This window comes from Ambystoma mexicanum, chromosome 4q, assembly GCF_040938575.1.
Source record: "Ambystoma mexicanum isolate Mex_15411 chromosome 4q, UKY_AmexF1_1, whole genome shotgun sequence".
In the NCBI taxonomy this organism is placed as follows: domain Eukaryota; kingdom Metazoa; phylum Chordata; class Amphibia; order Caudata; family Ambystomatidae; genus Ambystoma; species Ambystoma mexicanum.
In genome coordinates this window covers 382,246,156-382,262,723 of record NC_090928.1, presented here as the reverse complement: position 1 = coordinate 382,262,723, position 16,568 = coordinate 382,246,156, and the positions used below count along the sequence as shown (strand labels likewise).

Here is a 16,568-nt window from a genome sequence, read left to right as displayed (position 1 = left end):
TCCGGAATAGTGGTCAACAGAGAAAAATCCTCATTATTTCCCTTAGCTGGCCTACGCGCAATACCGACAGACCAATTGCCGCACCTAGGTATTGCATGGACCCCGCACACCTTTAAATACCTGGGAGTAGACATTTACCACGACACCACGGAAACACATGCAGGTAATACACAAGCAGCCCTGAACAAAATCGAAAACGCCATGAAATTTTGGCAGACCTTACCGTTGGGCATGATAGGCCGAGCGGCACTGCTAAAGATGACGGTCCTGCCCCGACTTTTATATTACTTTACAAACATCCCATATAACATACCGAGGTCCTTCTCTAAACACCTACACACTATGGTGAGAACCTTCCTGTGGGGAGAGGGGAGAAACAGGGTGGCACTAAACACACTACAAAGGAGCTACGAGTGGGGGGGCATAAAACTCCCAGATTATGAGCATTACTACTTGGCAGCACAACTCCAATTTGTGGTGCGATGGCTAGGGGAAGAAATCTCCATAGACGCAATACTTTTTGGGCCAACACTCCGGAGATACCACCTGAGAGAACTTTTATGGATAAAGGCCACCCAAGCCAAAGACCTTCCCAACATAGTTCAGCTAGGCCGAACACTATGGAAAAGAGCTTGGAAATCACAAGACATACGAGACCCTTGCTCAAGACATATTCCACTAGCAGGGCTAGTGGACACCCGAGTGGCCCGTTTGGCCACGTACAGAACACAATGGGAAGACAAAGGAGTAGCCCAAATAGGGGATTTGTGGCGAGAAGGACAATGGGTCGAATTCCAAACCCTGGTAGATGAACAGGACATGCACAAGGGCCAATTCATCCTACATAATAGCCTAATTTGCGCAATAAAGAAAAGGTGGAACACCATGCCTGAGCCCGAGGACACCGAAGGAGCACTGGACGCATGGTATGATATTTCCGAAGGGGGGCACACCGTATCCAGACTCTATGAGCAGTTGCTGGGAATCACCAACAAAAAGACACTAAGAGTACGTATGAAATGGGAAGAGGAACTTCAACAACCCTTTGAAGAAGAGGAATGGAACAAAGTCATCTGGTACACGAAAAGGGTCTCCAGGAACGCCAGGTTCAGGCAGCTGCAACTCTACATAGTGCATAGAGCATACCTGACTCCCAAGAGAATGTCGAGGATGGGAGATGGACAGGCCCGGTGCTGCCCGCGTTGCGGAGTCGAACAAGCCGACATGGTGCACATGTTCTGGTCGTGCCCGCAGATAACAGACTTCTGGAACATGGTGAAAGAAAAGGCGCTGACAGCAGACATACACATGCCAGCGGGATCGCCAGCATCATACTTGTTGGGCCTGTTCCCAAGGGGGCACCGGCAGATGTCACATGTGGCAAAAATGAAAGACTTAATGATAATATTGGCAAAGCGCCGCATAGCGATGGCATGGAACAGGAGCGAAGGCCCCTCGAAGGAGGGCTGGTGGGCCGACCTACAAAAATGGACAATAGCAGAGACGGCAGTCTGGGCGAGAGCCACTCAAAGGGGGGAGAGTAACAGTGGAGCCAGACTATTGGCATGGAACTCTCTGGTACGAGACCTGCTAGGTAACAGAAACGGGGATGACACGAGCGACCAGGGCGACTCGGGAAATGAGGAAACTGGCCCGCCCACGCCAGAGGGCACCATTTGATTCAGAGACAGGAAAGAACTGGGTGGAAAGAGGCGTGGCCGTAGCCTGCGCAGACGCTGAACAGTGGAAACCCTACTTGGAAAGGCCAGCATACACACGCATAGACGAGAGCAGGGACACTCTCAGTGAAAGGAAGGAGGCTGCTGAGAGACCGGTCCCTCCGCTATAAACGCGACAACTGTTAGAGCCAAGCCCGAGGAGGCGATGGACTACGAACATACTGCGGCAGCCTTTGGGAGAGGGAGGGGGGAGGAGGAGAAAAAAGGGAAATGGGGAATGCGTTCTTTTTTGGTTTGTTCTTTTCCGTTATGTTGTAAAAAATAAAAAGAAGTTAAAAAAATGTTAAAAAAGTGTCCACTGGGCCCTTCTTCTTGGATGCGGCCCCCTTGGTCAGGACTCAGGAGCGTTGTCACCAGCCAGAAGTGGAAAGACGAAGGGGGGAGTGTTACACTAAGGCATCAGTGCCCTGAGATCAAGAGTGGGAGAGCCAGCAAGCTAGTGCAGCACAAAGGAATGCCAAGCAGATGTCATGCAGGCCCCAGCACCGGTATAAGCAGCAACCCAAATGGCGCGGGGCACAGAGGGGGCCAGCGGAGATGGCCCGATAGGCCTGGTGCAGGATTCTGACAATTGACCACGAGTATATGAAGCCCAGGCACACAGACAGGCAAGGCTATCGTGGCAGGGATGACCAGTACAGGCAATGCAATGGATTACTATAATGATAATTTCAGCCTAGCTCCTCAGTCATTCCAGGGGCCAATGGCATCGTAGCCACAACAAGCCTCAAAGAGTAGCCAAAGCAATATCTCCACCAGCACCCCAACAATGCACCATGAGCTCCCAACTGGTGCCTGCTGACATGGTATTTTCTGTGTTCAAACAGCTCCACAACATAGAGCTCCCCTAGTGATACTGCTTTGGATGCACTGTCCATTAAGTGTCAGTCTCCAGAAGCTTGCACAGGTTCAAGCACCAGGAGCAGGGATATTTCAGCAAAGACAACAAGGTCACCGCTGCATACTCCGGCATCCACGAGTTGTAGCAACGAGGTGCAGGGCCAAGGAATATCCCCACAGGGAGGGGACCGCACAGCAATCACCACAGCTCAAGCACAGGGGTTAATCCACCCCGTCGTAGAGGCCCATATGTAGGCTAATTACAGCACGTCCAAGAGGCAGCCGCTCATGGCCTCCGGATGGAGTCCTCAGCCCACCTCACCCGCAATACTTCTCACCACGGGTGGGCAGGCCGCTCAGGAACTTACCAGCGTCGACAACAAGGCGCAGAGCACCAGCCCACAGCTGATCCACAATCAAGGCGCCCATCAAGGATCACAGGAGCCGCACCTCCTCTCACTCATCCAACACAGGAGGGCAGAGCGCGAATCCGGATGTGTGTGCAGGGTGCCTCGCGGCTCTCACACTCACCGAGCCTACGCTGCAGCCTCGCCAACCGCAGCTCCAGGAGTCCGTCCCTGCGACCAAGAGCCCAACATGTACACGCAGCAGAGCCGCGGAGTCAATGCTTGAATCCGATGCAGGGGGGACCCAGCACAGCGCCGGAGGAGATCAATGCTTCCCGCCTTCCACAACAATCCTCTGCCGCATATCAGTTCCAGGGGCACAAAGCTCAGAGTTCAGCCACCGATTTTGCATGGATTGCAGCTCTCAGAAACAGCAAACATACCCCCATCCACTAGTAGTAGAGAGTTGCTGCAACAAAGGGTGTAATCGGATTTACTTCAAAGAACGGATTCTGCTCAGCAGGAGCTCTTCACTTAAGCGGCAATCTTGATCAGTGGCTCAACAGCCCCCTCTGGCCAAGCCTTTCTAAAAGACAAGGTCGCAGTGTTGATAATGCAAGGCCGGCTGATGGACCAAAGTTTTGGGAGATTTTCTATTGCAGGACTGGTTAATTTTTACAGTAATAAAGTGGTCCCAACCATAACATATGGAGCAGAAGGTCTGATCCATATGCCGACAAAAATCTTGCCAGTACTGAAAGGCATGTTCTGGCGCTCCATCTTAAATCTGCCAAATTCAGCGGGAACCACCAGAATCAGAAACAAGCTCGGCCTAACCTCTCTGGAAGAAATCGTGGAATGGAAGGCACTAAACCTATACCGAAAAATACTGCGCCGCTTCTGCGCATCAATATTTGAGATAATCCATGATGAAATCTCAAAAAACTTCAAATAGCGTTCTAAACAATTGGGTAAGTAGCCGTAAAAAAACATTAGAGGAAATCGGATGCTCGGAAAGACCTTGCTATGAATCCGCTGAGAATAACAAAAAAACATTTTGAACTCAATTCGATAAATACAGTGGACACAGCAAGCAATAGCAGTCTGGCAAAGAATACACCATTAATTCCCATAAAACGGAACCATCGAAGAGGCTTTCTAAAGAAATTCCCGGACAGATCATTTAGAGATATTTTTCTCAGAATAAGATGAAACCTCTCAAATACCAACGAAACCAACTACATCCAAGGAAGATCTTTTCAGAAAAATTGTCGGTTCTGTGACTCAAGCCAAGAGACCGAATCCATCAGACATTTACTAATGACCTGCACCAGGTGGAGCCCCCTGAGGGAAATACACCTGACCCCAACATTGAGTCAATTTACCACAATGGACACAGAGGCTTGGTGGAAGACTTTAATATGTGGCGAGCAAACCAAGATGATCCTTGCCTCAGTTTCAATGATGAAGTTTATTATGCCAAATCTTGTGTGATAGACTGATGTATATGGGATTGTTATCAAGGATGTACTTTCAGATTTGCCCCTTGACTGCATCTTGGACTTAATCTAGATTTTTCTTCTGTCCTTCGTTCTTTCCTACTTTTCGTCTGCACCTGGACTTGGATGAACAGGACGTCACGATTAAATGTTTTTTGAAAAAATTGTTAATACAATTAATTCAAATAAAAAATAAAATTAAAAAAGAGGTTAGGGATACTCCCACTTGCAGTAGTTGTAACCTCCTGGGCAGAGTTAAAAAAAAATGATTGGTTTTTACACATAATTATAACAATTTACACACTGCTGATCATCCACAATTACACGTTTTTGATTGTATGATTTCATCCCCTCCCCCCTAACAATACCCCGCGCCCAGGCCTACATCACACTCATCCTTCCAACTCCTACTCTTCTTGGTTCCCTCTACTTAGTTGTGGTTCCTTTTTGTTCGGAGCCCTCTACTGAAGCCTTGATACTCCGTCCTGAGACTTCCATATTGGCTATCAATTGTTTCCAAGCCCCAACCCCTCCCCCTTCTTGTTCCATGTCCCGGTCAGCCGCTTCTTGCCACACAGAGGCCTCGGCGTTGTCCCATTTTAACAACTCCCTCCACCATACCTGTACTGCTGGTCTTGCTTGTGCTTTCCACCCCATCGCAATTGTATGTTTCGCTAGGATGTATGGTAAGTCTTTGAGTTTACTCGCATGTTTAGCACGCTTGGGTCTTGGGAAGCACCCCAACAGGCAAGCCCTGGGGGAACTCACATCCAGGGTAATCTCTGCTTTCGCTAGTGTTTGAGCCACCTCTCCCCAGAATCTGCCGATCTCAACCCATGCCCAGAACATATGTACTAGATCTGCATCCACCTCCCCACATTTCGGACATGTCTGTGTATCTGCTTGGTGAAACTTGGCTATTTTGTTCAGAGTCATGTATGCTCTATCGGTCAAATATAGTTGAATCTGTTGAAGTCGCGCATTTCTGGACACCTTCTTATGATATCCTCTAGCTCTGCTCCACATCTCGTCTGTCATTGTCTCTCCCAGGTCTGTTTCCCACTTATGCTTCGTTTATTCCATCTCACCATCAACCCTGGACATTAACAATTTGTATATGCACGAGACTTCATGCCCACCATCCGACACATTGTAAAATGTCTCTATAATCTCGTCAGGCTGTAAAGCCGTGTCGATCTCCGGCCACCTCCGTCTCAGACTCCACAGGAGTACCCCCGATGTACCCCGGTGTCTACCACTAACTCTTTGAATTCCTTTGGCTTCCCTTCCTTTAGTACATCCCCCAATGTCGCTACACCCATGGGTTCCCAGCTCCTTTTCACGTTCTGCCTAACATGTTTTTCTACTCCTTCTAACGTCACTAGTGGTATCTGCACAGAATATGGTACTGCGTTCCCCATCAACTGAAGTGCTCTGCGCCACACTGTGCACCCCAGGCATATCAAGTGGTGATCATTCGTCCTATGCGAATCGGGCAACCATATAACTTCATTAAGAGTACTTTCTGCTCTCAGTAACCTTATCTCCGGTGCTTGGTCGTCTGACAGCCATTTGGCCACAAATTGTAGTTGGCTTGCCACAAAATACACCTCAAAATTGTTCAGTTGTATACCCCCTTGTTCGTATGAATTCTGGAGTTTCTGCAGCACCACTCAATTCCTTGAATTATGCCATAGGAAGCTTCTCCATACGATGTGTAGCTTCTTGAAAAAAGGTTTAGTTATAGTGAACAGGATGTTGGCAAAATAGTATAGGAGTCTTGGCAGCACCACCATCTCCAGTAATGCTGCGCACTACATCATGGACAATGGTAGCCTCGCCCAGAAGGATATACACTTTTCAATTTTGTCAACGGCCTTCACCGTGTTATATATATATTCCATCTTGGGGTCATGATATATGTCCACCCATAGGAACCTAAACGTCTCAATCTCCCATCTAATGGGTAACACTGGTAATTTGTGTATGGGCTTCCCTCTATACTCTCCTAGGGGATACAGACTCGATTTCTGAGGGTTAACTGTTATGCGCAAAAATACTGCATATCTTGCCATCACACCAAGAACATATTTTAAGTTCTCTTCGGGTACTGCAGGTATAGGAGCATATCATCTGCATATAGCGGTATCAAATGCCTTCCCCACAGCGTATTTATACCCATTTCTCCATAGTCATTTCTCAAATATACTGCCAATGGTTCTAGTGACAATATGAAGAGCATCGGGGGCCATGGACACACCTGCTTTGTACCTTTACTCCATTGCCACCGCTCTGAGATAGTGGAGCCCGTTTTTACTCTTGCTACTGGCGCATTGTATAGTAGCCACACCCATTTAATGTATGTGGGCCCAATGCCGACTTTCTCAAGGACCGCCAGCAACCAAGGCCATCTAACTGAGTTGAACGCCTTCACTGCATCAAGTGACACGACTGCAACTTCCTGTGTCTCTCTACTGGTTTGTGAGTAATATTTCTCTATGCAACATATCCTGTCTGGTCAGGGTGAATGAACTTACCTATAACTGGACTAAGCCTATTTGCCATAACTGCTTTAAGAATCTTCCCATCTTGGTTCAGCAAGGACAGAGGCATAGCTCCTGGGGCAGAGTCGATTTGTCTTTGTGTATAATCTGTGGGAAAGGAGTTGAAGACCTTACACACCTATTCATATGCCCCGTTTATAGGAGCGTGCCCCTCAAGTGGCTTGTCCTTATCTACAAAAAACATAATTTAAATGGCACTAAAGATGCCCTAAAAATGTCTAAGCAGGAAGCACTCAAAATAGTGTTGAGCTCCAAAGTCAAACTACTTGAAAAGTGCCTGGGCCTGACCAAGAAATGTATCTTATAAATTATATGTTATGTTTCTATTGCTTTTGCAGTGTTTTAAATGTTAATATTGGATTTGCTTGATGATAATTGTGCTTTAATGGCAATACGCCGAAATAAAGTTATTTTACTAGTACTACTACTACAGAAATCTCCTAAAGAAAATAAACAATTACTTTATCTAAATGGGAGTTTATTGAAGAACGTGAAGTATAAATAATGGCAACTCTAGGTCTACGACAACAATCCGTTCCTAGTAGTTTTATAACTATAATGTGCCTTAGGTTAGTCAGAAGGTGAAATAAAACAGTGTTTTGTTCAAACTATTTCAAAGGAAATAAAAAAGAGAAAATATAAAAAAAATAACTTCCAACAAAAAACAAACAAATTTGGTTCCATACTAAGAGCAAAAGGTGGCAGACACCCACCGGAGTCCATTTAAAAACTGCAAATACTGACGTGATAAGAACATTACAGAATACCTTTTATGGCTCACATCTAAATTCTGTGTTTAATTATTGGATGACGTTGATCACCTGGGCCTTAAGAGTGCGATTTTCTTCGCTAAGGGTCTGTCGCTCTTTCATTAGCTGATTATGTTTGTTGAGCAGCTCCACGAGCTGGTGGGAGTTATTTTGGCAATGCTTGTCTAGCTGCTGTAATCTGGATCAAAAAGGAAACAAAAACATACGTATAGGTACATTCGCCAAAACTGGACATCTACAATCCCACACAAGGGCAGTATTTCAACCAGAAACCCACAACGTACTGATTAAGTGGTAGAAAATGTCATTGAATACTTTGTGGCCCTTGGCTATGAATACCTGAAATATTACATACAACTAATGGGAAATGCAAAGCACGGTATATCCAGAAGGAAAACCATATTATCTGAAGAGCAAATGAGCAGTAGTAGAGATTACATAAAGGACTACAATTACTGTCACTCAAGGAAACACTGACTCAAGGTTTCTGGTTAAAAAATATAAGTACATTTATTTTTAAATCATATGTTCACAAAACACTTCACTTCTAGAAAAATAAAACCACACTTCAAATACACTACACACAACCAATTCGGTAAGTACCTTAGGATTTGACAGACCGGTGTTATGAAACAAAAGACGTTACCGGGAAGAAATGTAGCCGTAGTCAAACACACTTGGCACATGACTTAACACAAGAGAGTTGGGGATAAAAATCATAGGCAATACTTTTGTCAAGGCAGAGAGAATCAGAGGGAATCTTCTAACATGAAAATAAAAATCAATAGTCCTGCGCCAGTGTCAAGTGGAACATGGTCCCTGTTGCTGAGGATCACACAGTTAGAACAGTTCAAGATTCAAGGTTGCCAGGAGTACTTAGATATTGTCAGAAGAGGAGGCAAAAGTTATAAGAGGGAAGGAAGAAAAGGACATGCCTTTGGGGAGGAAGAAGGGTTCACCCCAATTCTTTGAAGACGGACACAGTACCTTATTTGTTGCAGAATGCTGGTGCCACTGCAGTTGGTCCTGGTAGTTTCCTGCAGACTCACGGTTCCTGGAGCTTCAGTCGTGGAAACCAGAAGGAGGACGTCTAGAGGGATCTACACTACCCAGGGATGAGGCCAGCAGCAGCGACGGTGAATAAAAGGTGCGCTCCTTTAAAACAGGAGAGGCTCTTCAGATGGCTATCCGGACCACTACAGCAGTGTGCAGCGATTTCGACCACAAAGAGGATCCTCTGGCTGTGGAAGATGAGCTGGTTGACCTCACCAGGCTCAAGGGAAGAAGACTCCGGACTGGATCTTCTCTGGTCGTTGAAGGGTAGATAGCTCAGGACTGCAGCAGGGCTTCACCGGGACTCGGGGTTGCAGCAGCCGTCTTCTTCTCCGCTTCTCTTCAGTTCCTTGCAGTTCCAGTGGCGACTCTGATGTCCTGCCTTTTATACGAAAATCCCCCATTCACACAGCCTGGCTGTCAATCACTCAGCAGGGGGGTTGTCCGGCCCGGACAACCACCTCAGCCAATCATCACAAAGTGCGACTTCCCACCCTCACATTCAGCCCACATAGACACCCAGGCGCCAAAGGAGGGCTTCTTCGTAGAAGCCTGCCAAAAGACGGTGAACAAAGAAGGCAAACATGGTTTGCCGCGCAAAGTAAGACACAAGGACTTTAACAAAAAGAAATGTCGACTAAACCCACCTGAGCCGAAATAAAAAGTATTTGGGCAAGCAGGTTTAAGTTCGAGGCTACCACAATAGCCTGGAACAGTACCACGTTTATATAGTATAATCGCGGTAGAAAAGTTACTGTAGATACCACTGCCACCAGCCAAGTCTAAATGTTAAAAGAGCAAAACAAAGCTCAGAGAGGCACAGACAAAAAGGGGTAGGAATTAACCCTTTCCAATACTCCATGTAAGATGGGGTGTATTGGGTCTGTAGTTTTAAAGTGACTATATAAATTCAATGGCAACTTTACATGTTTCTGGGGCACAGTAGTCAGCCCCAGAAAAATGGAGTCAGTGGGAAGTCTAAAAGACAACCCTGTGTCACTGCACTGAAGGTGCTGTGTAACACACACAAACAGTGGGGCCCATGGAGTAGTGTGCTCCAGAGCCCAAGATCACACAAACAGTAGAAATACACATGGCAAAACACATGTAAGAGTGGGAAAAAGGCTCACACTCTTACCAGGTGGAAAAAATAAACCCCAGAAATCCAGCAAAGCTGCCGAGGGACTCACTAGGTGAGGGAAATTAGCCATAAATGAGAATTCTCCCTAACAATAGGAATGCTTAGAGCGGAGGGAGTAAAAAGGCATGAGTTTAACAAATTCTGAGAGAGAGTGAGCGAGAGTGACCACTAAGATCAGTGGACTAAGCATCCAGAAATCAGCGAGAAACATTAAGGTATTAAGTTTGAATCCAGGAGCAACGACTCAGCAAGTCATCTTTTTCAGGTTAAAAAAGTGAGCGTCATTGAGCTGAGTTACATCACCACATGGTATTACGGCCTTTTCAGATGGTTAACGATAAAGTACTACATAAATAACCAGTTATTTTTGTTACCTCTTGGTACTTTACCTATTGCAGTTTGCTTCTGTCAATTAACTTTAAAGTCATTAAGACGGGCACATTGGGCCGCATTACGACTTTGGTGGTTGCCATGCTGGTAAAACCGTCAAGGCTGCCGCCGGAGTTGCTTTTTTACCGGCTTCCAGGAATGGGCAATTACCGGGTCATTACAGCCCTGCCAGACCTGGTAATTGCCCATTCCCGGGCACCGGTAAAACATTTTCCCCTTTCCCATTCGAGCCCCATAAGGCTCAATGGGAATGGGGAGGCCGGATGCACCGGCACCATTCAGAATGGTGTCGGTGCATCCGGCATGGTCTGCTCACGGATGCCGGTCCCTCCGCCAGGTCAGACCTGGCGGGCGGTAAGGTACCCACGAGCAGAACTCGTAGCTTGCCGACACGGTAACAACGGTACCGGTAAGCTTACCGGTACCGTTGCTACTGCACCAGCAAACTTGTAATGAGGCTCATTGACTGCGGGTCATGGTGCAGTGCTCTTCCCCCATTCTGAGAGAAGGTTGGGTGTCACTTGTAGCTGCACTTGGTGTTCCTCACACATCTGGACCAGATCTGAGTTCCACACCTGTCGTGGCCATGCTGGTGCTATTAGAATGAGGCAGCAATGGTATGCTTTCAGCATCTGTGCTACCTTGCGGATTACTGGGATTGGGGGAAACGCATAGGCGAAGAGGTCGCTCCATGATATGGACGAAGCATTCCCCATCGATACTTCCTGAAGGTGCCTGCTGGCGAACCTTCTGCACTTTTTGTTGTCTTTGGGTGTTGCACAGGTCCCATTCTTGACATTGTGGCATCACCCTGCTAAGCTCTTCCGCCACCGAGTTCTGGATCCCTGGGAGTTGGTACCCCTGGAGTGATATGTTGTTGTGTATCATCAAGTGCCATATCTGTTGAGCTTCTGGAGACAGGATTGAATTCCCATTTGGTTCCTGATATATAGTACATTGTTGTTGTATTGTCCCTTAATATTCATACCGTTGATCCCTTCAATACTGGTAGAAACAACCTCAGTGCAGATCTGATTGCCCTTAGTTCCATAGAAATTATATGTAGGGCCGCTTCTGACTGTTTCATAGTCCCTTTACATGAAGCCGGTCTACATGTGCTCCCCACCCAGATAACGAGGCATCGATGACTAGGGTCTTTTGGCATGGCAGTTCTTGCAGAGGTTTTTTGGGGAACAACCACCATTTGAGTCTGTGGGTTAGTGAATGGGTGATCTTGACCTTGTCTTCCAAGCAACCCGTTGATAGGGACCATCTGATAGCTAGAAATTCCCGCAATGGCCTCATCTGCACCCGGCAGTGTGGGATAAGAGGTATGCACAAGGACATTGTCCCTAGAAGTTTCATGAGTCTTCCTCTGTAGAAAACGTTGCTCCCAGGAAAACCAACCGCTTGGATGGCTGCATGCAGGATTTGTTGTAGTTTATAGCGAATCCTAGCCGTTGTAGTATGTTCTTTGCTTGTGCAATGGATTGCTGCGATAGGCAAAGTGTGGGACTCTGCACTATTCAATCGTTTACGTACGGGTAGACATGCTGACCCTGTTTTCTGAGGTATGCTGCTATTGGAACAAGGCACTTGGTGAAAGTCCCGGGGGCCGATCTCAGTCCAAAGGGAAGCACCCAGAACTGGTAATGTTAGTTCCTGACCATAAACCTGAAGTACTTTATGTGCTTTTTGTGCACTGGTATGTGGAAATATGCATCCCGCTGTTCGAGAGATTCTAACTAGTCCTGCAGCTGAACCGCCCTGATGACCTCCATTAGAGTGACCATCTTGAACCGCTGCTTCATCATATATTTGTTTAGTGTTCCGAGATCCGCAGTAGGCTACCACTTTCCGTCTGGCTTTTTTAACCACACCTTGGAGACGCTTTGGCACTCTTTGTACCACATGTTTTTCCAGAATTTCTTGAGCTTCCTACAATAGCACTTTTTGATGAGGCATTACCTGTTGCTTTGCTGGGATTGCAGGGGGTTGATTGGCAAAATCTAGGTTGTGCTTTTTTTGAATGACATTTTGTTCCATTCTGCAATATGGTGTGTGATGTTACCCCGTACTTTCTTCACCGGTTCCGTCTGTGGGTTGTGGCCTGCCTCCTCCTTTGTGAAGGAGGAGGAGGAGGGGCCTCTATGCCTTTGTGCTGGTTTACAGTCTCTAGACTTTTGATACCCTTGAAAAGACTTTTGATATCCCTGTAAGTAATATGTGTTTTTATTGTAAGCTCGTCTTCCCCTAGTGTATGAGGAATATGTGGCCCTGCCTGGTGGCCCCACTGAAGGAACAACATGTTTTCCTTCCTTGCAAGGATGTTAACGATCTTCCTGTTTCTGTGTGGGTTTTTTATTGCCTTTATGTCGTCAGCAATCTTTGTTCTGAATAAGTTGTCCCTATCAAAAGGCATGACTAGGACTTTACTTTGAACTTCTTGGCAGAAATCCGTACAGCGGAGCCAACCTTGACATCCGAGCACTGCCCCGATCTCTCTATGTTTAAATCTGGTTTCAGTGATGTCCACAGTAATATTAATGTTGTGGTTAGAGACCTCTTCCCCTTCCTTTAGGATGGCCAAGGCTTCCTTTGGTTTCTCCTCTATAAGGTGTTCCAGTATCACAGCAATTCTGTGCCACATATCCCTGTTGTTTCGTGACATGATGCCAAGATCGTTAGCCTCCTTCACAGTGCTAGCTCCAATGGTTAGCATTTTTTCCCCAAATGCGTCTACTTTCTGACCTTTGTTTTCTGCGGGCACTGAACATTTGGCTGACTGTGAGGAGCTTTTTCTGCCTGCAGCTGCCGAGACCACCAAGTCTGGAGTAGGTTGTGAGGTAAGATGCTCTGTTTTGGTATCTGGGGCTTTGAACTTCTTTTTGAGCCTCCCTTTTACAGCAGGATCCGTGAAAGAATGTCTCATGGTTTTGAACCCTTCCTCCCAGACGTGATCGAGAATGGGGATGGAGACTACTGACTTCCTTCTCTTGCTCATGTGGTCAAATAGGAAGCAATATTTTTTCTCTTCTGTTGGTGTGAAACCAAACTACTGGCAGGTTCTAGTAATCATAGAGTGAAACACCCCTATTTCATCCGGCAGTGATTACTTTTGTGGTTCTTCCGATGCATCATCTGCAGGAGAGTCTTCCGTATCCCAGTTATCTCCTTTAAATGATGAGGAGGATGCAGTATCCCGTGGATCATTGTCTCTATCTGAATGAAGTAATTCCCCTTCTTGTTCCCCAATTGGTGAGCAGTTCTAGTTGGGCGAGCTGGTGACCTGTGTGGCCATGGTGCAGTTTTGGGTGTCCCCTGTTGTATGCATTGCTGAGGAGAGCTTGACCGCCTACGTGGGGAGATTGTGCTTAGTACAGGTGAGTGTAACCTATACCTTCTTGCCGGTGCATCTTGTAATGGCCTTGACTAATGCGCCACTGGAAAAGTTGGAGTTGGCAGCCTAATGTTGAGTTGCAATAGCAACGTTTGTAGGGATGACAGGACTTTCACTAACAGTACCACCTGCAGGTTTATTGCTGGACACGCTGGTGCCAGCATGTGTGGGGGCAGATTTTTCCCACTTGTTGACGGTTGCAGACTTGGAACCGGGTGATAAGTTGTGGCATTTGTGGGAGCGGAGCTGTGCCACCTACAATTACTGGTTGATGAGGCACTGTCGGTCTTTGAGATGGTAGATGTGGCGCTGAGCTTAGGTCTTACTCCAGAATAACCAAATCCTCTGAGTCAGAGAAGGGTGGTGAGCAGCCCTGTTGTGCCTCAAAAGTCAGAGTCGATATGGTGTTCATGTATTTTGAATGGCATCATGCATGAGTACGTAATTGGCAATATTGCCGGTGAGGTAGGTCGAGGTAGAGTGCCTTCTGCATTAAAAGGAGTGCTTGCCATTTGGCTTTGGGATATACCCATGCCTTGTTCTGTAGGCATAACCTTTGGGGCTACTGATGTGGTCATGGACATGAAATATTTGTGGATTGACTCTGTTGACAACTGGCACTCTGATTGTCGCTGACGAGCGGTGAAATTCTGTCACTGACGAGACCTTCAAGGAAGACTGCAAGGATGGGATTTTCAATGATTTGGATGGCGTTGATGGTGACGGTAGTTCTGCGATTGTATTTGCAGCACCTTTACTTTAATAAATTTATTACGCGCAGCCATGGACCCGTGGACTTAAGGGCACAACAGGACACAACAAACATGTCAAGAAATCTGCAGATATAAGTGGATAGAGAAGACAGGCGAGGGCCTGTTGACGATCGGGTGGCATTGCGGTTGTGGACGATCCAGTCATTGTCGAGGTGCTCGTTGATGGCTTATGTTTCACCAATGAACCCTTTTCCGATGGTTGGTTTTTTGTTCCTTTTACGCTTTTTGGGGGACTCTCCCCTCTGACCTCGCCGTTTTTTGAGAGGTGGATGTTTTGATACAGAGTTTTGGAACTGCCTCACTTTTTGAAGACAACTTCTGAGGATGGATATTTTATCTCATTTAGCCAACATACCAACCTCCTGTGTCTGTCTATTCAGCGTTTTAGCACTGAAACCCTGGCAAATGTCACAGTCTTCAATGGTATGATTGGGATACAGGCAGTTTATACAATCTACAAGTTTGTATCCCTCAAACACATTCTTAAACTCATACGTAGAGCAAGTCCTGAAAAGGGACTTTTTTTATCTGCTTTCCAGTTATGTTTACAAACAATTGAAAGACTTATCTGTTTATGTTCTGTAGAAATAGCTTTTCTCCTGAACAAAAGGTGAGGACTCCTCTCAGCATGACATGTGGTTAGAATCTGTACATTGCTTCACGGGGAAAGGCTTACCACTTGACGTCCCATTGCTGGGACCAAAATCCTCCATAATGAGGAGGGTAGACTACAAAACATAGCTGTTTTTTCCTTTACTAAAATTAATAAGTAAGTAACCAAGGATTACCAGCCTGACAGGGAATATTCAAAGCATGAGTATCTATGAAAGATCCAATGCTGGAGAATAACAAATGCTGAGAGACAGGGAGGGAGTGCGAATGGAGGAGAGAGCGAGCAAGAGAGACCACTAAGATCAGTGGACTAAGCATATAGAAATCTGCGAGAAACATTAAGGTAACAGGTTCGAATCCAGCACCAAACAGCCAGAACAGATTTGCCCATGGTGAGAGCAGTGGCTAATACTGTCAAGATATTTTGTGTATTATAATTTTTTTTAAATAATAATTTTATTGATTTTATTTCAAACAAACACAAAACCTAACGTGCAGTACATATTACATCATTTCTATTTTGTACAGCTCTAGCAATATCTACTGTGTCGCCATTCCCTCCCCCCCATTCGAGCCTACTCTACTTTGCATTCTGCTTCATCATCTTGCAAAGGGATTCCCTCTTCAGTATTCTCTGCCGGGTCCTGGTTACTCGACCCGTCCTGTATGGGCCCAAACAGTGTGGCTATTAAATGTTTCCAGGCTTTCAAGGTTTCAGCTTCTTCATCCCCTCCAGCATTGCTAGATTCCTGCCATACCGCTGTTTCAGCCTCCGCCCATTTCTGAAGGTCTTTCCACCATATTTCTATCCTTGGTCTATGACTTGCCTTCCACCCCATGGTGATTCTACGCTTCGCTAATTTATATGCCAAATCCTTCAGTTTATTTACATGTTTAAGTTTACGTGATCTGGGGAACCCTCCTACCAGGCATGCCCATGCCTTGTCCATCGTTATCTTAATCCCTTTTTCGTCTAGTCTATGGGCCACTTCTCCCCAGAATCTCTCAATTTCTGGGCATGCCCAGAACATATGCGTCATCCCAGCGTTTTTTCTGCCGCATTTGGGGCATGTTTGGCGTTCTGTGTTTTTTAATTTAGCTATCCTCTGGGGTGTCATATAAGCCCTGTGGGTTATATACAGTTGTATTTGCTGTAGCCTCGCATTCCTTGACACTTTCTTAGGTACCCTTGCGCTTGCTCACACAACCAGTCACTCATTGAGGCACCCACTTCCTCCTCCTAATCCTGTCTCAATTGTACCACTTCCTTCCCCACTTTGGACATCACCAGCTCATATATCCTAGATATCTCGTGCCCTCCTTCTGCTATGTCATATATTATTTCTATGGCGGCGTCCGGTTGCTCTTCTAGTGCTATTTCAGACCATCTCGGCCCAATTCACCGCACCATCCTATGGTATGTAATATATTGTCCCATGT

General features: G+C 46.3%; 1 protein-coding gene across 6 annotated transcripts in view; it reads right to left on the bottom strand.

Annotated features, from left to right (window-relative positions):
- SDCCAG8 (SHH signaling and ciliogenesis regulator SDCCAG8) overlaps positions 1-16,568 on the bottom strand; it is a 2,836,880-nt gene that overhangs the window by 295,855 nt on the left and 2,524,457 nt on the right. For 3 of the 6 annotated variants that reach the window (XM_069607954.1, XM_069607957.1, XM_069607959.1), the window contains one exon: positions 7,757-7,937. The exons of 1 other annotated variant lie outside the window; for it this stretch is intronic. In XM_069607954.1, the coding sequence (XP_069464055.1) occupies positions 7,790-7,937 (148 nt within the window). In that variant the 3' untranslated portion in view covers positions 7,757-7,789. The remainder of the gene's footprint in view (positions 1-7,756; positions 7,938-16,568) is intronic. 2 more of the 6 variants (XM_069607955.1, XM_069607956.1) reach the window with 2 other exon arrangements.